Genomic DNA, 22,350 nt, shown 5'->3' with positions numbered 1-22,350 from the left:
TTTCAATAAAAAATATTTTTTATATTCTTGTTGTAGCCATTGTTGGCTTTTGTATTGTCCCACAGTAGACTTGTGCATGTGCACTTTGTGTTTATGATCTTGTTAAACCCTTAGAGGCTCTTGTTTTGTATTTTTGCATATTTCATTACATGGTATTAGGGCGAAAGGACCTTGCACCAAGTTGTTCATAGTGATGAAGGGACGGAGTGCTCCTAAAGCTTATAGTGGACGTGTGTTCGCCACCCTCTTCTTTATCTATCTATTCTTCTGTCTCTTTTCTCATCTTCATTATGGAGAAAAATGCCAAGATCGACCTCTCCTTCAAGCTAAGTGGCTCTAACTATATGATGTGGGCCGTCGCCATGAAAAATAACCTCAAGATAAAAAAGCTTTGGGGTTATGTGACGGGGACAGTTCCCGAACTACAATTAAAGCTTACCAAGTTTGAAGGAGGTCTAGAAAAAGCTCTTGAAGGATATAACCGTTCCAAAACAATTCTTGATCATCAAAAAAGGTAGAAAATTGAGAAAGTAAACATGCAAAAATTATTGCATGGTTTAGGAATAATGTTGACATTAAAATATGTGTCAACATTGCAAAATTTTGTAAAGCTAATGAGGTTTGTGTGAAAATATCTTCAAACTTGAAAAAGAATTAAGTCCGAAAAATGACTTGATTAACCCACAACAATCACGATGGAAAATATATGCACAAAGGCACAAAATAACATTCACAAATGATCTCAAATGCACAAAGGCACAAAAAATATAGTGTTTATTGAAGAAGAAATGCTTAGCAAAAGCATTGAGTTAAAGGGGAATAGTCCCCTCTATTTATACATGAGAGGAGGGTTGTCTAGCCATTGGGCTAGCTCCAACGACTCTAAATAGAGCCATTGGGGCTTGTCCAATGGCTGGTCAACCCTTTGGTCAAAGTCTTATTTTGACCAAAACAAAAAAATAAAAATACAAAGAAAAGAAAAAGAGAAAAAATAAATAAAAAGAAAATACAAATATAACCTATATACATATATATTTAACTATATATACCATCATACATAAAGTATATGAAAAGTATCTATATATATACATATAGTTAAATATATATGTATTTATATAAAGTCTACATAATTTTAACACCCCCCCCTCAAACTTACGGTGCAATGACTGAAAGTTTGCCAAAAAAGAAATTGAATCTAGAAGAATAGAGCGCCTTAGTGAAAAAGTCAGCCAGTTGATACTCTGATGTTATGTAAGGCAAATCTATGACTTTCTTCAGATATTCTTCTCTAACATAGTGGCAGCCCATCTCGATGTGCTTCGTGCACTCATGAAAAGTATCATTCTTAGCAATATATATTACACTCTTGTTATCACAACATAACTTAGTGGGTCCTTAAATATGAACTCTCATATCTTTCAATAGCTGGCGAATCTAAACAATCTTCATAGTTGTAGTTGCCATGACTCTTTATTCGGCCTCAGTAGATGACAGAGACACTTTTTGTTGCTTCTTGCACCTCCAAGAAATTAATGATTCACCTAAAAATACACAAAAACCAGTGGTGGAGCGATGATTATTTGGATCACCTCCCCAATCCGAGTCAATATAAGTAATTAGGTTTAATTCAGAAGATGAAGATAAGAATACTCTCTTATTTATGGTTGACTTTATGTATCTAACAATTCTCAGAATTGCACTCATATGAACGGATGTAGAAGCATGCTGGAATTGACTTCCAACATGAACATCATGTGAAATATCTGGTCTAGTGATGCTAAGATACATCAAAGATCCAACAAGTTGTCTATATGGAGTCAGATCTTTTAGAGGGACACTATAATCAATCTTCAATTTGGTTCCTAACTTCCTACCACTTTAAGAGTCTCATAGATTTTATCGTCTGAAATTCCTGATCTGTCAATAATCTCAAATGCAAGTTTAGTTTGAGATAAGAAATACCTCTTGAGCTATGTTACATGGGTGCAGGTGCGGGGGTGCAGCAGGGGCAAAAATGTAAATATATATATATATATATAATTTTGAAGTTTTAACCGTTAACATTGTCATAATATCATTCATCAATCATCATTCATGCAATATATCAACCTAAATATCAATCAAATAAGTAAAGCAATTACATAAATCAACCTAAATATTAATCAAATAAGTGAAGCAGAAAAGAACTAAATTACATACCAAAGTATATCCTGATGAAATAATTGATTTAATAATTTTCTTCTTCATCATCAAATGCATCATTAGAAGGAATACTGGACTCAGCTAAATCCATGTTTGTTATGTTGAAATTATGCTCTCCCTCAAAGTCACACTCTTCTGGGTTTACATCCCAAAATTTGGATGTTTCTTGTCTGCGTTACAAACCCAATTTCAAAATGTTAAATACAATAAAAGTATATTTAAATGAAAAATTAAAAAATAAATAATCAAATAACTAAGAGAGCAAATTCATACCTGTATTCATCATTAGTTCGCGAAAGTAATCGAAGATTTGAATGAACATATACTAAATCCTCTGCACGCTTGCTTGTGAGTTTGTTTCTTTTCATGTTGTGGATTTGAGAATATGTGATCCAATTTCTTTAATAGCAAGATGAACTAGCAGGTTGCGATAGCAATCGTAATGCAAGACGTTGGAAAAGAGGTGTTTCTGATCCAAATGTTGACCACCATGTGATAGGATCTATATTATCCTCCTCTTTCGCGAATAATGCTGGTCCATATAATCTCGAAGATGAAAAATTTTCAAACTCTTGTGTGACTTGATTTAGAAGATATGCTTTAGGAAAAAGTTTTATTATACACATATTTTTATGTCTTGATAGCTCTGGGTCTAGATTTGGAGGGATACGACCCATACCACATGCTTGCCACTTTTTTGCATAATATTTTGGATTAAGAGAATGTGCCATGCAATGCAAAAGAGTGTTGCTCTTATCCCATCTTCTGACTAAAATTGAATGAATATGATTAAAAAATTCTGAATCATCCAATGCAGGATTTTTTTCTTCATGCTTGAAAACTATAGCTTGTATTTTTTCAATCATATTATCCCACATTTCATAAACTCTGTGAAGCATGGGCTTATCCTTATCAACTTCTCTTAACATTTCCCAAATAGGTTGCTTAAATTGAACGAAGTATACCACTCTGTCATAAAACTCATCATCAAGAATGAATTTTTTAATTTCTTGAGCCTTTATATCATCATCAACGCAATAGAATGTCCAATTTTCATTAGTCACCATGTTAATCAAAGCATTCTTCACTCTTTTAATCCTCTTCACGATCACAATGATGGACGCAAAACGTATTTCAGCGACCAACAATTTCAGGTCAGAATGCCTATTAAATATAACATTAGCACAATGGTGGTTAACAACAAAATTCCTAATGCTTTTGACATTTCTTTCTAAATCTTCAATCCATAAACATAAAGCATATGCATGTGAATTTTCTTCTTCTTTAAGGTTGCAAATGCTCTTTAGGGTCAGATTTAAGTTGTGTACTACACAGGGAGTTCAAAAAATATGAGGGTACTCACTCTCCAAACTCAATGCTACACTTTTACAAACTAGAGCGTTGTCTGTAATGATTTGTACCACTTTCTAATCACCAACTTCTTTTATGACTTCTATAAACAACCCCTTCAAATACTCTGCATTTTTATATTCCCCAGATGCATCAATTGCTTTCAAGAATATTGGGCCACTAAGCGAACAAGCAATGAAATTGATCAGTGGACGCCTTTGAATATCTGTCCATCCATTAGAAACAATAGAAACTTCATTTTGCTTTCATGAATATTTTTTAATCTCCAGCAACCTCTCTATATTTGCCCTCTCTTCTGCAAAAAGTATGGTTCGTATTTTTTCTGAACTGGAGGCACATATTCACTCAAATTACAGTTTGCCAAGGATGTTACTAAATTCTTTCAATAAGGATTTCTAGCCGCATTAAATGGGAGTGAACTAGAATAAAAATACCTCCCAACTTTTCTATCCATTTCTTCTCTCCCATATGTATTGAATGATGCTTGTATCGTTCTTCTACCTCTTACATTGACTTTTCATTTTTTTTCAGCATCTTCTTGGTAGCTTGCAAATGACACACTAACTGCACAAAAATCGGCCATTGCCTTTCTCTTCTCATATTCTTCTTGTATTTTCTTGTATTGTCTTCGCATTGCCTCATCAACTTTTCTGCATCCTGAAATACCATGTCCTGGTATCTTCAACAAATGAGCCTTCACTCTTGTGTAAGATCCAACAAAATCTTTTTCGCAGAGCTTGCATCAAAATCTCTTGTTTCCACCACCTCCTTCTCTAGTTTTTGCAAGTTTATCTACATGTACCCATAGTGACTTACATCATCAATCTCACTACAACTATTAGCAAAACTAGCAGCAGAACTCACATGTTGGGATGAGGATGACGCAAGTCCTTTTCCTTTATCCGTCATTTTTATCCTAAAAACACAAAAAAAAAATACATTCAAAATTTCAAATCAATTATACAGACATTATCTTGATATAAAAATATATATAAAATCAGGAGCAAGAAGGGAGGATCTGCCCCTCTCCTGCCAAAAACAGGGAGGGACTCAGCCCCTCCCCTGAAATAAGAGGGAGCAAGGACGGGGGCTCGACCCCCTCCCCTGCCGAAAACAGAGGGAGCAGGGGGGCTCAGCCCCTCCCATGCCGACCCAACAAGAGAGCGAGAGGGGGGGGGGGGGGGGCTCGGCCCCTCCCTTGCCGACCCAACAAGAGGGCGAGAGGGTGGGCTAGCCCCCTCCCCTACCGACACAACAAGAGAGCGAGAGGGGGAAGGGGCTCGCCCCCTCCCCTGCCGACCCAACAAGAGCGCGAGAGGGGGTGCTCGGCCCCTCCCCTGTCGAAAACAGAGGGAGCAGGGGGGGCTCAGCCCCTTCCCTGTCGACCCAACAAGAGAGCGAGAAGGGAAGGGGGGGCTCGACCCCTCCCCTGCCGACCCAGCAATATATTCAAAATATCACCTAACTTCTCTCTGTCTGTATAATAATTTAGCTGGATGGAAAGGCTAGCCTAAGTCTTGGTAGTTGAAGCCAGAACATAATATAAACATGAACATATAAAGAGATAATATGATGTAATACATGATGGAGTTTCTAAGGTAAGATCCAGAGAGTGCACTCCTAAAACTCTCTCTCTTGAGAGAGAGAGAGAGAGAGAGAGAGAGGCTTGTAAATAGGAACTTTAGCATTATGATTGTCACAAATATGGGTCTTGCAGTAAAGTCAGCAAGGGTTTTCCTTCTGATAATTTAAAAATAAATCTTTTTCTTGGGAAAAAATAAGAAACGGGTGAAAAATATCTGGAAAATGAATTTGTCAATAACATATAGTGATATTTTTTATTTTGGATTTTTTAATTATCATGTTTCTTTGAGATATCGGAGAATCAATTTGGTTTTATGCGTCATGAGTCATACTCGTGGTATAAAACTCATGAGTCATACTATGAAACTTTGGGAGAGGGTGATTGAGTCTAGGTTGAGGAAGATTGTCATGATATCGGAGAATCAATTTGGTTTTATGCTTGGAAGATCAACTATGGAAGTTATACATCTTCTTAGACAACTTATTGAGAAAAATAGAGAGTGGAACAAAGATTTGCATATGGGTTTTATTGATTTGGAGAAGGCTTACGATAGACTACCTAGGGACATTCTGTGGTGGACAATGATGAAGAAAGGTGTTTCTCTCAAGTACATTAGTATAATTAAAGATATGTATGAAGGAGTAGTAACCACTGTCCTCACTTGTGGAGGGGTGACAACCAATTTTCCTATAACGGTTGGGTTACATCAAGGATTTGCTTTAAGCCCTTTCCTATTTGCTGTAGTGATGGATGAGCTTACGAGATCAATTCAAGAAAATGTGCCATGGTGTATGTTGTTTGCTGATGATATTGTTTTTATTGATGAGTCTAGAGCTGGGGTTAATACTAAGTTAGATTTATGGAGACAAACATTGGAAGCAAGAGGTTTTAAGTTTAGTAAGAGTAAGACAGAATACATGGAATGTCGATTTAGTAAGCAACGAAGTAGTGATAGGAGTGGAGTGAAGCTTGGTGAGTAAGAAATACAGGTGGATGATTCTTTTAAATATTTGGGATCTATCATTCAAAAGTATGGAGAAATTGATGGAGATGTAAACATAGGATTTGGGTGGATGAAATGGAAGAGTGCAACTGGAGTGTTGTGCGATCGTAGAATGCCATTGCGGTTGAAGGGAAAGTTTTATAGGACGATTATTAGGCCCGCTTTACTATATAGTACGGAATGTTGGGCTGCCAAGAGACATCATATTCAAAAAATGAGTGTAGCTGAGATGCGTATGCTGAGATGGATGTGTGGAAATACAATAAAAGATAAAATTCGGAATGAGGAGATACGTAAGAAGGTCGGCGTTGCACCCATTGAAAATAAGATGAGAGAGAATCGTTTACGGTGGTTTGGACATATTCGACGAAGGCCTAATGATGCTCCAGTTAGAAGGATGGAGAAATGGGAAAATATATTAGTTAAAAGAGGTCGGGGTAGGCCTAGGAAGACATGGATGGAGGTGATAAGAAAGGATATGAATGCTATGAACCTCACCGAGGACATGGCATTGGATAGAAATGAATGGAGGAGAAGGATTCATGTGGAAGACCCAGAATGATTTTCTTTGTTGGTTCATATTGCCGACCCCAATTGTTTTGGGATGAAGGCGTAGTTGTTGTTGTTGATGTTTCTTTGAGATCTATAAAATAAACTTTAATTGCAATAAATTAAGGAACTGATGTTTGCAGCTGTGAGCAAGATCTGCTATCATGTAAAGTTTGTTAACGTTAATTCTGCCTATAATTGGCAGCTTTTGATTTTATTCTACATATTTAAGATTGCAAAACTAAATTCAAATCATAGTACATAATCTTAGTGGGCTTTTTGTATGTTAAGGATGTTCAGGCAGGAAAAATTACAGCAAGTAATATATTAACTCTTTCTAAAGTCAGAAGATTTTTGCCACTAGGGCCAACTGTTTCATCTTTCTATCTAAGTTGGAGCCATCACTTATTGTGCAGATGATCGTATCTACAACTTTCATTTCCTAGTCATACTTTGTGCATAAAGTAGGGAATCAGAGGCTATTATCTGATGTTTTTTGGAAGCTGTACAGGGTTTTCCTGCATTTTAGTTTTATTGGTTAGTGCTTGTGTTGACTCCTTTAGCTAAGTGTGATTGCCATTATCCTTCAGGAGTGGGATACAATTAACGACTTAAGAACTGACATGGCTAGGCTTCAACAAGGGATGAATCACATGCAACGTATGTTGGAGGCCTGTATGGATATGCAATTAGAGTTGCAGCGCTCAGTTAGACAGGAAGTCGCTGCAGCTTTAAATCGGTACAGTGAAGGGAAAGGTCAGTTTCTCTAGAGTATGATCTTCATCTATCCATTCATGCTTACGGACATAAATTTTCTTCAGTGAGACTGATTTCAAGATTCTGTGTTATCATTGTCATGTTTGTTTTGTACATTTTTTGGCTTAAAGTGTGGGGTATCCTTTTCACCTGATTTAGATAGTTCATGAGAGTTCTAGCTCGAACTGTGATACCAGAAGAAATGGTATCCTGGAAGCGTCTCTTCCCAAAAAAGAAAAAAAAAACATTGTCTTTCATATTGTATTGTTGATTAGTTTGACTACCTTGCTTCTTTATGCTTATCCTGCATGGCTGCATCAAGCTCTTAATTTCATTAAGGGAGAGAAAAATGAAAGGAAATGAAAGGCAAAAGCTTAAATCCAATGGGTTTTATGTAATTTTATCTCGTAGAAGTTGCCTGGTTACTGCATTTTGGAAAAATTTGTCAGGTTCCAGATCCTGACATATGTTCCAAGGGAACAGCCATTCCTGTGGACTAGCTCTTGGTCATAGATTGTGAAGCTTATGAGCACACATATATATATATATATATATATATATATATATATATATATATATATATATATATATATATATATATATATGAGTCACTGGAAGTATGAGAACTAATGTGTGAACCATGATTTTCATGGATTTTTTGTTCTTTTCTCTTGAATCTAACCATACAGATGTGATCTACGTGCTTGTTTTTATAAGAACCCACTCTTGAATCATCCGATTTTGATGCATAAACGAGATCTTTTTAAGGCTTGAAAATCGATGGCTCATAATCTTCAGAAATATTCAAGCATTCAAAAATGGCATTTTTTGATTGAAAATACATGATCCAACGGTTGATTCCTAGAAAATTCACCATGTCAAGCACATCCACATGGTTGGATTTGCAAAAAAAGTGTTGGAATTGCTCATATTCTAGTTCTCATATTTCAGTTCTCATATTCTAGTGACTCATATATATATATATATATGGGTTAATATTGGCTACTAATGAAGGTACAAAACTAATTAGTAGAAATAACTCTTTTCTGCAAATTTTTTAAAATTTTTTGTAGATCAAATGTTACGGATGTGATCTACATGGTTTGTTTAGTAGGAAACTTGATTTGAATCATGTGATTATGACAAGTAATTAGGCTTTTAAAGGGGTCCAAAAATCAACGGCTCACAATGTGCCAAAATTTCATAACTCAAAAGATCACATTTTTACATCAGAAAAACATGATCCAAGGCTTAATCATTAGCAAACAAGCCATGCTGAACACATCTATGTGCTTAGATTGAGTCGATACTACTTGCACCTATGATTTTCTAGCTCATTAGTTTTGTACCTTCATTAGTAGCCAATATTTACCCTATATATTGTTAAAAATAAAAATACACATATATATATATATGTAATATAACTAGAGTGTTACTAGGATTAGATTTTTTAGGTTTTTTGCTTTTTGGTTTTGAACTAGTCAGCATTTGTTGACTAGTCAACATAGGAAGTCGTTGGGCTCCTAGAGCTGTTGGGATTCCAACGACTCTCTATGAGTCCTCTCTTCATTGTGTATAAATATCGGCAAATCCCTCTTCAAAGTATGCTTCTTGCATGGTCTTGATCAATAAAATATTATTTTTTATACCTTGTGTTTGCCCTTTAGTGGATGCTTGTGTGTGAGCCCACCGCTTGGCTTGTGTGTGTTCCTTTGGTACTTTGGTGGAACTCTTTGAGTGTCCACCTTATTCTTTTGGCGAATATATTTTGGAGAACCTTGTTTCCTTTCATGGTATCAAAGCTTGGAGATCAATCTGATTTTTGGTGCATTGGGAAGTGTGTCACTCATAACTTTGAAGAGATAAAGTCTCTTTTGCAAAATTTACTCAAGTACTTGTGAGATTGTTGTGTCCTCTTGGTGGAGTGCTCGTGTGTTTGTGCTCTTCATTAGAGGTGCTCTCTTGGTGGTGGAGTGCTCGTGTGTTCGTGTTCTTCATTTGAGATGCTCTCTTGGTGGTGGAGTGCTCGTGATACTTTTTTATTATCTCCTCTCTTTTCTTTCTCCTCTCTATCTTCTATTCTTTCTTTTAGCTCTTGTAAACATGGATGACAATGTTAATGTCACCCTATAGCCCATCAACCTCAATGACACAAACTTTGTAACATGGGCTTCAATAATGTAGCATTTCATATGGGGAAAATGGTTGTATGGATTAGTGGATGGGTCTGATTTAAAACCCAAACTAATCCTTACTAAGATAGACAGAGAAAATGAGGCACCTCTTACGATGACCGAAAAGACCAAGGCTATGGCCATGAATGAGAAAAATGAAAAGAATGGAGAATGGTCATGCCAAGATTATGTCTTGGCTCATTAGTAGTGTTGATATCAAGAAGTGCCGAAGTCTAGCTAAATTTGAACATGTAAATAAAGCATATGACTATATCAAGAGAATGTATTCTCTTAAAGATATTGCCCATATTTGCAACTTACTAGACAAAGTACGCACTATGACTCGAGGAAAAAATATTAGAAAATTCTTTAGTGAGTTGTTTGACCTTTGGAATGAGTTGGCTCTTCTTGAACCACAATGACATTGTCCCGAAGATATAGAACTTCGTCAAAGACAAATTGATGCAGAACATTTCTATCAATTTATCAACGGTCTAAGACCGGAGTTTGAGTCTACCAAATCAGCTCTTCTTCATAGAGAAAAAATTTTCACTATTGAAGATCTAAGTATGAAGGAAAATAAACTAAAAAAGAAGATTCGGTCATAGCCGTGTCTAAGCCGAGAAACCATATTCATGCCTACAAACCACCATATTATGGGAGACCAAACAATGATAACTATGGAAAACAAGGCAATGAGTTAAAGAAGAAAAAAATTAATTGTTATTATTGTCGTGAACCTGGATATGTCAAGACATATTGTCCTAGATTAAAGAGGCCCTATGAGAGCAAGGTAGCATCGGTTGCACAAGAGACAAGTGAGCTCAAATCTACACAAGTATCAAACATTGAAAGCATGTCCTTGACTCAACTTGTAGAAGCTCTCCAACATCTACTCAAAGGTGCTTCGTCAACCGGAGCCGCAATCTCTTCTGTTGGCACTTCTGACCCCGGTAAGTCTCTTTGGCTTATTGACTTAGGTACCTCATTTCATATGACACCAAATAGTAATATCTTATCCGAATGTCATAACTCAAGCAGTTCAAATGTTTTTAATGTTGATGGGAGAATAGGAAATTTCAAAAATATTTTAAAAGTTTTTTTATTCCAAAAATTAGATATATTCTCAAGTTAAACCTAAATCTCTTGTCTGTCTCTCGATTATCTTACCATGGGTATATTGTTTCCTTTTCTTCTATTGGTTGTTGAGTGCATGATCGTCAGTTAGAGAAGTTGATTGGGAAAAGCCACAGAGAATGATGGTTATACTACATGGATTTTTTGGAAATACCCAAAAATACCTTTTGTTGTAATGTTTAAAAACTAGATTTGAATTTATGACATAAAAGACTTGGCCATCCTAATGTATTCAAAATCCAACACTTTCCAAATTTAAAAAAAAAATTGTAATCTTGAAAATTTTACATGTTAAGATTGTATTCTTTTGAAGATGAAAAGATTGTCATTTCAAAAAAGTACTTTTGTCTCTACACGACCGCTTGAGTTAATACATTCAGATGTTTGGGGGCCATCACCTGTTGTATCTAAGGGTGGGTTTGCATATTATGTGAACTTTGTTGATGACTTTACTAGACACGCAGATTTATTTTTTTAAACATAAATCTGAAGTCTTTTTATATTTTCAAATATTCTACAAATTGCTCAAAAATCAATTTCAAAAAGATATCTCTATCATTCCTAAGAAGTATCTCAAAAAATCACGGTCAGTCATATCAAAAGATTTTTTAAGCATAATTTTAATTTCTTCAATTTTCTTCTGATAATTCTCAGTGATATTCATATCATTAACATATAAAAGGAGAATAATAAGTGAGGTACTTGTAGATCTTACAAAAATGACAATGTTAGTGTAACAAGATTTAAATCCAAGATTCAACACAATACCACTAAACCTATCGTACCATGCTTTAAGGGCTTGTTTAAGCTCATATAAAGTTTTTTGAATATGAAGAATCATTCCATTTTCAATAGTCAAACCAGGGGAAGGATCCATGTACACTTCTTCATTTAAGTTCCCATTTAAGAATGCATTCTTAACATCTAACTGATATATAGGCCATTTTTTAATAAATGCTACTGCAACTAGAGCCCTAACTGTAGTTATACGAGTTACTAGGGCAAATGTTTCCTCATAATCTATTCCATATTCCTGAGAGTATCCTTTCGCAGCTAATCTTGCTTTATATCTTTTTAGGGACCTGTCACTTTTTGTTTTGATTTTAAAGACCCATGTACACCCTATTGTCTTCTTTCCTTTGGAGAGATGTTGAATTGCCCAAGTACGAGCCTTGTGTAATGCATCTAATTCTATTTTCATGGCTTCAACTCATTTTTTTATGTTTTTAGCTTCGTTATAGTTAGATGGTTCATGATATGAATGAATGACTAGAAGACAAGCCCTATAGTTTGGAGAAAAGGATTCATAAGAGACAAATATATTTGGAGGCCTTTGTATTCATTCAGATCTTCTAACACTAGTTTCTTTAACATTTGTTGATTGATTATATCTTTCAAACCCACATGGATGATCTCCATTATCTCGTCTAGAGTATTGTTGGAGATTATGAGATGATTCTCTTTCTTCACTTGAGTCATTAATAGACTCGAAATTATTAATGTCATTATCGACAATTTCATTATTTGATTTAGGTAACAAATCAAATAAGAAGGCATACTCGAATTCTTCCTTAGGTTTTTAAAAATCAAATCCATTTTCATTTTTAAGAAAAGTAACATTTTTAGAGACATAAAGCTTATCATTTGTTTGATCATAACATCGATAGCCTTTTTGATTTTCGGCATATCCAAGAAAAACACATTTTATAGCTTTAGGAGAGAGTTTGTTATATGTTTCAAGAAGCACAAAATATTTACATCCAAATATCCTTAGCCTTTTCAAGCCAAGAGGAATTTTAAAAAGTTTTTCAATAGGAGATTTGTTTTCCAATGTTTGAGAAGGCATTTTATTTATTAAATATATTGCGATTAGGGCGACTTCAGCCCAATTTTTTTTTGGAATTTCTTTTGAAATAAGTAGGGTCCTAGTAGTTTCAATAATTTGATGATGATTTCTTTCAGAAATGCCATTTTGTTGAAGGGTCCTAGGACAAGATTTTTGGTGTACAATTCCATGAATTTTTAGATATAATTGAAATTCATTTCAAAGAAACTCTCCCCCGGAGTCGGAGCGGAAGACTTTAATATTTGTTTCAAATTGATTTTTAACAAAATTATGAAAGTTTTTAAAACACGAAAAGACTTCGGATTTGAGTTTGAGGAAGTAAATCCAAGTATGTCTACTAAAATCATATATGAATGTAACATAATATGAATAACTACCTTTTGACATAATGGGAGCGGGACTCCATACATCCGAATGCATTAATTCAAAAATTCCATTAAACACGAAGGTTCTAGATCCGAAAGGTGTCATTTGCATTTTCCAAGTATACAATCTTCACATACAAAATCTTTATCTTTACAAAAAAAAATCAAAAATGGAAAATGAGATAATTTGGATATGCTTGGGTGTCCTAATCTTTTATGCCAAAGATCTAAATTAATGTCTTTGACATGATTACAAAATGAGTTTTTAGGTAAATATAAGGAATCCATATAGTAAAGATCTCTTCTGTGGCCTTGCCCAGTCATCCCTGACGGGAGATCCTGCACCCAACAAGCCTTAGATGAGAAGAATACTTTACATGCATAGTCAAAAGTTTGATAAACTGAAAAAAGATTTAAATTTAATTTTGGAATAACCCTCACTTTTGGAATCAAGAATTTTTTTAAGATATCGTTGAGGTTTCCTATACTTTTAACTTTTAAAGAGGTACCATCAGCGGTTGATACGCATGAAAAATATGAATTAGTGCAATCGCATAATAGAGACTCATTATGAGTCATGTGAAAAGAGGCACCCAAATCCAAAATGCAAGAAGACTTATCTGGAGGAGAAGAGAAGGAGATGGTGGCGTCGGATGTAGAGGGAGTAACTTTAAGAATTTGTGAGACGACGCCCTCTACTATTTAGGCAATGATCAAATCATTAAAGTTGCTCCATTTTTTTTATTCTTGAGGTTCTTCACTTAAGGCGACATCTTTTTTAAATTTAGGACAATCTGGTCTTATATGCCCTGATTCCTTACAGTGATAACAAATGATTTTACCTTTGTATCCTCCTCCGTTATGTCCTCCTCCATTGAATTTTCTTTCAAAGTGTAGTGGTTTATATGTTTTTACAAAAATTTTGGGTCTTGCTATGGCAAAAACTTCATCATTAGACTTATGCATTCCAAGTCTTCTTTTTTCTTGGCAAATTTGAGCAAGAGCTTCGCTTATAGAAGGAGTCGAGATCCTATGAAGCAATGAGGATCTAACTTGCTCAATAGCCTAGCCATATCTTTTTGGACAAAGGTACTCTTTAGAAAAATTCATGCATCACATGCCTTTTTAAACGTGATGGTGGCGATTTTAAACTCCATGGTATTTATAAACCATGAGAGAATTTGAGCATTGCTAGTTTCTCAATCTTTCAACTTGTTTTGATATTCTTGCAAAGCTTTCTCCTTTTCTTCTTCGAACAAAGCTTTGACTTGATCTCCTTTTCTTCTTGTCAATTTGAGTTGTGGTTCATTAATGGTGCCACTAACAAAACCCCATAGCTTTTTACTTTTGATGTGATTCTTCATTGCCGTCACTCACATTAAATAATTATTTTCATTGAGGTTGTAGGAGATGACGGAGGCATAATCTCTTTCTCCCATAATGATTACAAGAATTTGTTATTAGAGGAATTTAAAGAGGACTAAGAGTTGAAGAGCACAACCACAAGTAGAATAATCCCAAGATTGCTTTCACTTCTTCATAGCCAAGCTCTGATACCATGTAATGAAACAAGGGCGCACAAAGGGATATACAAGTACAAACCATAATGTGGTCTCTAATGGACCGATCACAATCTCATAAAAGAGATAAAAAAAATGAACTTCACAATAGCACAAAGCACACACGGCACACAGCCTACAAAAACATAAAATAAAAAAGGATTTTATATACTTCGCACAAATGCTTCTTAAAAGCATGTATTACATGGGGGGGAGTGAGGCTCTATTTATAGAGCCTCACTTTGTAGTGAAGGGAGGCCGTCCAACCTCCAATGGTCATATTTATGACAGTTGGGGGCAGTCCAACAACTAGTTGGACTATCTCCCAACAGTCATATTACACTTTACATAAAGGAAATAAAAAATAAAATAAAAGATAAAAAGACTTTTCAGCCCTTAATGGACTGGACTAAGTACATCTTATAAAATGCCCAAAATACCCCTGATATACATATATTGTATAAATATATATATATATATATATATATATATATATATATATATATATATATATATATATATATATATGTTACAACTTAACACAATCAAACGGCACTAGGAACACTCTCTCTCTCTCTCTCTCTCTCTCTCTTTGATGGTGCGGCCTCCCCACCTTTTTCTCAACTCGTCCTCCCAGTCCACCACCCTCTCCACCCATTTTCTCTATCAACTGCCTGGCTGCTGGCAGCCATATGCCAGCAGCCAGGAAGACGGTGGAGGAAAGTGTTAGAAAGTGACTTGAAATACATTGGGTTCAATAATGAACCCATATCTATGCACGTGAAGTGCAAATATACCCATTAAAGGGAAACAACATAAGCACATAATGTGCTAACACATAAAACCCATAAAAAGGGAAAAATATGACATAAAGTCATAAGTTGCATATCATTGAAGAATAATGGAGAAGGGGTAAAAACCCCATTACAATGGAGCATAAGCTCCCTCAAGAAGTGAGAAAATACAAAGGGGAGAGCCCCTATTTATAAGCAAGAAAAGGAGCCACAAAGGGGGCTCCCAAGAGAGTCGTTGGGAGCCCCCAACGGTCACATATGTGACCGTTGGAGGCTCCCCAACGACTCTTTGGGGAGCCTCCCTATGTGGCACAAAAGCCGAAAATTAAAAGGAAAAAAAGAAGAAAAATAAAAAATAAAAAATGGAAAATTACAAGCAATATTCCAAAGTGGAATATGCGCAAAACAGGAATTTACAGAAATACCCTTTTGGGGAAATAAAGAATATATATTTATATTCATATATATAGATATACATATACATATATATATGTATATGTATCTATATATATATGAATATAAATATATACGAGATTACAAATGACGATAATACACATATTTTAACATCCCCCCTCAAACTTTGCGGGGGAAAACCCGAAAGTTTGGAAAATCAAAGGGAAGTCTTGAGACGAAGTCCGATTCTTCAAAAGTCTTTAAGGAAAAACTCCATCTTCATCACAGTTTGAGCTAGGTCTTCAAGTCCAATTCCCCATCGATCGAATCCATGATGCATCTAATGTTCCACATCTTTAGCGATCCTGTAGAGAATCAACAAAGAAACAAGTAAAACATATCTTTGCACTTTTACTCAAATGGACCATTTCTAACTAGCATAATTATGGATGACCTATGTTAGAAATTATGCAAATTATGCAGAAATGACATTTAAAGTTTCAAAATCATACATCATGTTAAAACAAACTGAGCGGAAGCAAATTATGCAAAACTAAATTGCAAGAATGCATAATGCATTCATAAGGTCCAACATTGGACAAATATAACCCCATAATGGGGAATAACAAAAAGATCCATGAAGGGATACTACAAGAAGCCTACGAAGAGGCATAAAATACATGTGCTTTATTGAATGAGAGCCCAAAAAAGGCCATAAAGAGCATATGCATATACTTATCATTAAGTGAATTAATACTCAAAGAACTCATTAATGATCATGCTTTAAACATGTAATGAAGTCCCAAACAAGAGAAACGAAGTCTCCAAGCATACTTTAGGCAAAATAAACCCAAGAGTTCACAAGGTTTTTTAAAAACATTTATGAAAGTCACACTTAATAAAAAAAAACATTTTACATATAAGGGTGGCAAAAACCATAAGCACTTAATATATAGATTAAATGCTAAGAAATCAACTTGATATGCATATCAAAAAGATGATTTACTTGAAAAACACAAGTCATGAATGGAATTTTGCAAATTTCAATAATAGTTTATTCATTACAAACAACTTCCTCATTAGTCCTCCAAAACCTATAAATCAAGTGTATAAGCTACTAGATCAAGAATATAAAACCATTAAAGGCAAAAGACACACACAAAGGTGTGTAAACGAACCTCTTGTCTACATATAATAATACTTGAAATAAGTGCATCTACGACAAGAGCAAGAGAATACATTCAAACATGGACTAAAAAGTATCTCTTGTCTACGTAAAAATGCACTTAAAACCAAGTATGTTCAGCTACTAGAACAAGAGTAATAAGCCAACCATGGGCTAAAACATAATATATCTCTTGTCTACATAAGATGGCACTTGAAATGAGTGAAATAAGCCAACCATGGGCATACATCTAAGCGACTAGAACAAGAACACAAACGCCAACATGGACTAAGATCACACACGATGTTGTGAATCAACGTGTCTTGTCTACATATAAGATCACTCAAGACAAGTGTGTTCAGCTACTAGACCAAGAGAGCAAAAGCCAACAAAGGGCTAAAAACACACGAAGGTGTAATAAAATTCTTGTCTACATATGATGACACTTAGATAATGGGCATAAAAGGAAAGGACTTTTGAGGCAATAAAGCTTGTAATGACAACATATAAATAAAACCTCGAATGAAACAATATTCTTTTTAAAAAAGAATACTCATAACAATAACATTTTGGAATAAATGCATGTAAAAAGTATCTTCAACAAGATACTACAATCGATAAAATAATATTCTTGAGAACAAATGTGTGAACATACACACACCAAGAACACTTGTGAAAAAACACAACACATGTGCACAACAAGCACAACATACGAAATCACAAATGTGCAAGTGCACTCATAAGATTCTTAAACAAATAAAAGGTTGGGCTATAATCCCAAAACACCTTGATTTTAAATATACCTTAAAACATTTAAGGTTTCAAACACCATATGTCCATTACATTTACATAGAGGCATCCATAATATCAATGGCCACAAGAGAAAAAATGAGTGACACACTCATAATTAGAGATCAAATAACAAATCATTTTAGAGTCCCAAGGTGCCCATAACTCACCTCAACAACCATCTATAATATGGAAGGTGGACAATCTAAAATGATACAACACGAGGTGCCCATAACTCACCTCGACAAACATCTCTAATATAACAAAAATAAGGCCAAATAAATGATGCATTAAATAACATGTGATGGACAAATATAAGTGCCACAAAAGGGCAGTAACCACATAAGGAATCATTTTCCAAATAAAAGTTTTTACCAAGAGGACCGATTAACAAATTGAATCAAAGGTTCAATATAATCCATCAAAACAATTTTGCATAAACACGAATTATGCTTAATCTTCAAAAGAAGTCTTGTACCAAAAAAGACTTATTAAGCAACAAACACAACAACATAAAGAATTCATCAAGACAATGAAGCTTTTAATCAAAGAAATCATAAGAACCGTAATGGTTCACAAAGAAGGCTTTAACACAATACTCAAGGAAAGAATATTCAAAAAACACTTGAAAATTTATAGATTTGGAATTAAATCCCATACAACAATTTTAAAATATTCTTTGATTGTGATGAGATATGCGGACACATACAAAGTGCTATAAGCACTTACAATGATTTAACAAGAACTCAATATCTAAATTCATTATATTTTTCACAAAAGAAATGTGCATAAAGGCTCCATAATGCAAAAAATGTCTACGAAGAGACAATACACATGTAAGCACACAAGGCTTTATAAAAGATGTGCACGAAGGCACTCATACAATACTTGAACAAATACACACCAAGGTGTAAACAAACATGCACTAAGGCATGTATATCATAAAAAAGAGGGAATGCATACAAGCGCAAAATATTTGAGAAGCAAATGTGCACAAAATACAAAAATACACAAAAGTGAGCAAGTATGCACTTTATAAAAAGAGCAATGCTTGAAATTCTCAAATTTTAATTATGTAATTACATGCTTGATAAGTGCAATTGAGGACAAAGAAAACCATATTATGGCCAATGTAGGCATCTTTAAAGATATTATTAAGAGGTTTCGAAACCTTATGAAAAATACAAACCAACAAGTTTATAAGGATGAAAAATGAAATCATTTATACCAAAAAAGGATGTAATAGATGAACTATGCACTCTATGTGGGAAATTCCTTTTAAAACAATCTTTCCTAATGGTTTATCATAGATAATTTTTCAAAAAAGAAACATTGAAAAACTTTTTAGGAGTTCTTATAAGTCATCATTAACAAGAACTACTTTAGGATTCAACAAAGATTTTAGATGTGAGAGATTCTCATATAATGATTATATCAATTTTTTCAAAAATGCACTAAAATCCATAATCAAGAGGGGAACTCGAATCAAATTAGGGTTCATATGAGAGTTAAAAAATTTTAAGCAAAGATCATTATTTTAGCAAGAAATCATATATATAATTTTTAAAAGTTAACTTATAGGTCAATCATGAAATATTTATATAAGAACTATAAATCTCACATAATTGAAGGTAATTTTTAAAAACATAAATTACTATTATATGCGATGAGTAGTTCGAAAAACACGAATTTTATATTTGGACAACAAACGATTTCACCAAATTTAAAAGGAGATATTTTCAAAATATATGAGCACACGAAATGTGAAAAGAAATAATTCAACTATCATGACCATTAAATGAACAAACTATATGCAAGAAACATATTTTCAAATGCATAATACTTTTAAGAAAAGGGATACATACCGAATAACTTCAAAAGCATAATACTTTAGGAAGAGCAATGAATACTTCACCATTTCTTGAGCGACACGCTTTCCGTTGCACCAAAGGACAAACCCATCGTGACCTCGCTCTGATACCATGTTAGAAAGTGACTTGAAATACATTGGGTTCAATAATGAACCCATATCTATGCACGTGAAGTGCAAATATACCCATTAAAGGGAAACAACATAAGCACATAATGTGCTAACACATAAAACCCATAAAAAGGGAAAAATATGACATAAAGTCATAAGTTGCATATCATTGAAGAATAATGGAGAAGGGGTAAAAACCCCATTACAATGGAGCATAAGCTCCCTCAAGAAGTGAGAAAATACAAAGGGGAGAGCCCCTATTTATAAGCAAGAAAAGGAGCCACAAAGGGGGCTCCCAAGAGAGTCGTTGGGAGCCCCCAACGGTCACATATGTGACCGTTGGAGGCTCCCCAACGACTCTTTGGGGAGCCTCCCTATGTGGCACAAAAGCCGAAAATTAAAAGGAAAAAAAGAAGAAAAATAAAAAATAAAAAATGGAAAATTACAAGCAATATTCCAAAGTGGAATATGCGCAAAACAGGAATTTACAGAAATACCCTTTTGGGGAAATAAAGAATATATATTTATATTCATATATATAGATATACATATACATATATATATGTATATGTATCTATATATATATGAATATAAATATATACGAGATTACAAATGACGATAATACACATATTTTAACAGAAAGGGGTGGGGAGTATGGGTCATTGGAGGGAAGACAGAGAGAGGCAGCCATTTGATGGTTGCTGTCAGTAGCCTGCAACCATCCGGTGGTTTTCTGGTTCTGCTTAGAGGGAGAAAAAGGTCAGGAGTGGAGGAGTGCTGCAAGGGGAGGAAGAAGAGGATGAGGGGCACAAGGGAGAGAAGAGGGAGCATCATAGATCAGAAGTGGGTTGGGTGGACAGGAAGAGGATTGCTTTAGCCGGCCACCAGGTGGCTTGGATGGGGGTAGAAGAAGGTGGTGATGAGAGGGAAGCAGGGGCAGTTACAGTGAGAGAATGGAGAAGGGGGTGGAGGGGAGGTATGGGCAGGAAGAGGACGGCAAACGTCATAGATGGAGGGAGAAGATAGTGGAGATGGGAGGGAAGCAGGGGAAGTCACAGCGAGAGAATGGAGAAAGGGGCAGAGGAGGAGGGATGGTCTGGAAGAGGACGGAAAATGCTGGCCACATGGTTATGCGAGGGAAACAGGGTTGTGTGCAGCCAAAGAATGGAAAAGGGGGCAGTGGAGGAGTGCAGGGAGGGAAAGGCGAGGGATGCAGGGAAGGTCCAGGTCAATCTGAACCATCCATGCCACACACACACACACATATATAGATATATAAATATATAAATATATAAATATATAAATAAACAGTTATATATATAGGGAGAGAGGGAGAGAGGGTGTGAATATTTTACCATAAAATTCTAGTACAACATTTACCTTTAAATTTTTTTATCTCTTTAAAATACACATCTAAGCATCTTTCAAATACATGTTCTCTGCTGAGTAAACAATGATAAACACATCTAACGGCTCAGATCGAGCATAAACCGCCTAAAAATATGATTTTGGAGGGCCCTAATGGTGACTAACGAAAAAAGAGGCAGGATGATCCCTGTTCTCATATATATATATATATATATATATATATATAGGGAGTGAGGTTCTCTTAGAGGAGTCGCGCTTCCAAAAGGAAATGCATCTTTTAGTGTGGGCAACTTTATTCTATCTTTCAAAGTGTTTGGTTAGGTGTTTAATCATTTCTGTTGCCATTGAAACCAGCCAGGATTAATATAAAATAGAAATTATGGTATGAAGACGTCCACAAGTTCTATATGCTTTTAGGTGCAAGATGTTGCAGTGTGATGTTTGGCCTGACATAACTGACGAGGAAAACAAGATGAACAAAACTAATAAAACCTGATTTTCTTGTCATTTGCCCTTTAATAACAGGAAGTAATCTCATTGACTGCTCACAGCCTTCTGCTACTGCTACTAACACATTCCGCTATGTTATGGTAGAGATTGTGCATTACATGTAGTTCATGTGAGTAGAAAAGCAAGATATCTGAAACATCCTTATTTCAAAATCAGGAGAAGAATCGTCAGAAGATGGCTCAAAGTGGGGGAATGTTCGCAAAGGGACGTGTTGTGTGTGCTGTGATAATCATATTGACTCTCTGTTGTACAGGTCTGCCTCTTCGTTAACCCTTTAGAATGTGGGAACTACTTGCAGTGGATATGTGTTTTTTAGCGATGTTGGTTCTTTGCTTGCAGATGTGGGCACATGTGTACATGTTATAAATGTGCGAACGAATTGGTACGAGGTGGAGACAAGTGCCCACTCTGTCGCGCGCCAATTGTGGAGGTGACTCGGGCTTACTCTATACTGTAAAAAAGCAAAAGTTGTCATTGTGATTATGCGACTCTCATTGTTTTTGAAACCAGTGTATGAGCAGGTGAATAGCAACGGCTCCCCATGTTCATGATTGGAGCCAATAAGAGCGTTAATTGCAAGACTTTCTTATGTCCCCTGCATTTTTGTGAATTTTGTGAGTGGAGGTTTTGGTTTGTAGACACGCATTGAGCAGTCTGTACGTGGTGTGTGCGAATCTTTTACCCTACCACTAACTTGGACTGCGGGCTTGAATGGCTGCTGTCTAAGCTGTCATTTTTCAAAAACCATGAAGATGCTTTCTCACCTGAGGGTTTTTGGAAGTCTGCATTTACGTAGTTTTTCC

General features: G+C 35.3%; 1 protein-coding gene across 6 annotated transcripts in view; it reads left to right on the top strand.

Annotated features, from left to right (window-relative positions):
* LOC149821757 (uncharacterized) overlaps nucleotides 1–22,139 on the top strand; it is a 32,600-nt gene extending 10,461 nt beyond the window's left edge. Inside the window, exons 6-9 of one of the 6 annotated variants that reach the window (XM_089980526.1) lie at nucleotides 7,301–7,466; nucleotides 21,704–21,800; nucleotides 21,887–21,977; nucleotides 22,058–22,139. In XM_089980526.1, coding sequence (XP_089836652.1) covers nucleotides 7,301–7,466; nucleotides 21,704–21,800; nucleotides 21,887–21,977; nucleotides 22,058–22,072 — 369 coding nt within the window. In that variant the 3' untranslated portion in view covers nucleotides 22,073–22,139. Of the gene's footprint in view, nucleotides 1–7,300; nucleotides 7,467–21,562; nucleotides 21,801–21,886 lie in introns of all 6 variants that reach the window. The other 5 variants (XR_016425870.1, XR_016425869.1, XM_089980527.1 and 2 more) reach the window with 5 other exon arrangements.
* The last annotated feature ends 211 nt before the right edge of the window (nucleotides 22,140–22,350 follow it).

This window comes from Nuphar pumila, chromosome 11 (assembly GCF_984573655.1).
Source record: "Nuphar pumila chromosome 11, dmNupPumi1.hap1.1, whole genome shotgun sequence".
In the NCBI taxonomy this organism is placed as follows: Eukaryota; Viridiplantae; Streptophyta; class Magnoliopsida; order Nymphaeales; family Nymphaeaceae; genus Nuphar; species Nuphar pumila.
Note: the sequence above shows the minus strand (reverse complement) of the source record. Positions and strands in the feature narration are given on the sequence as shown.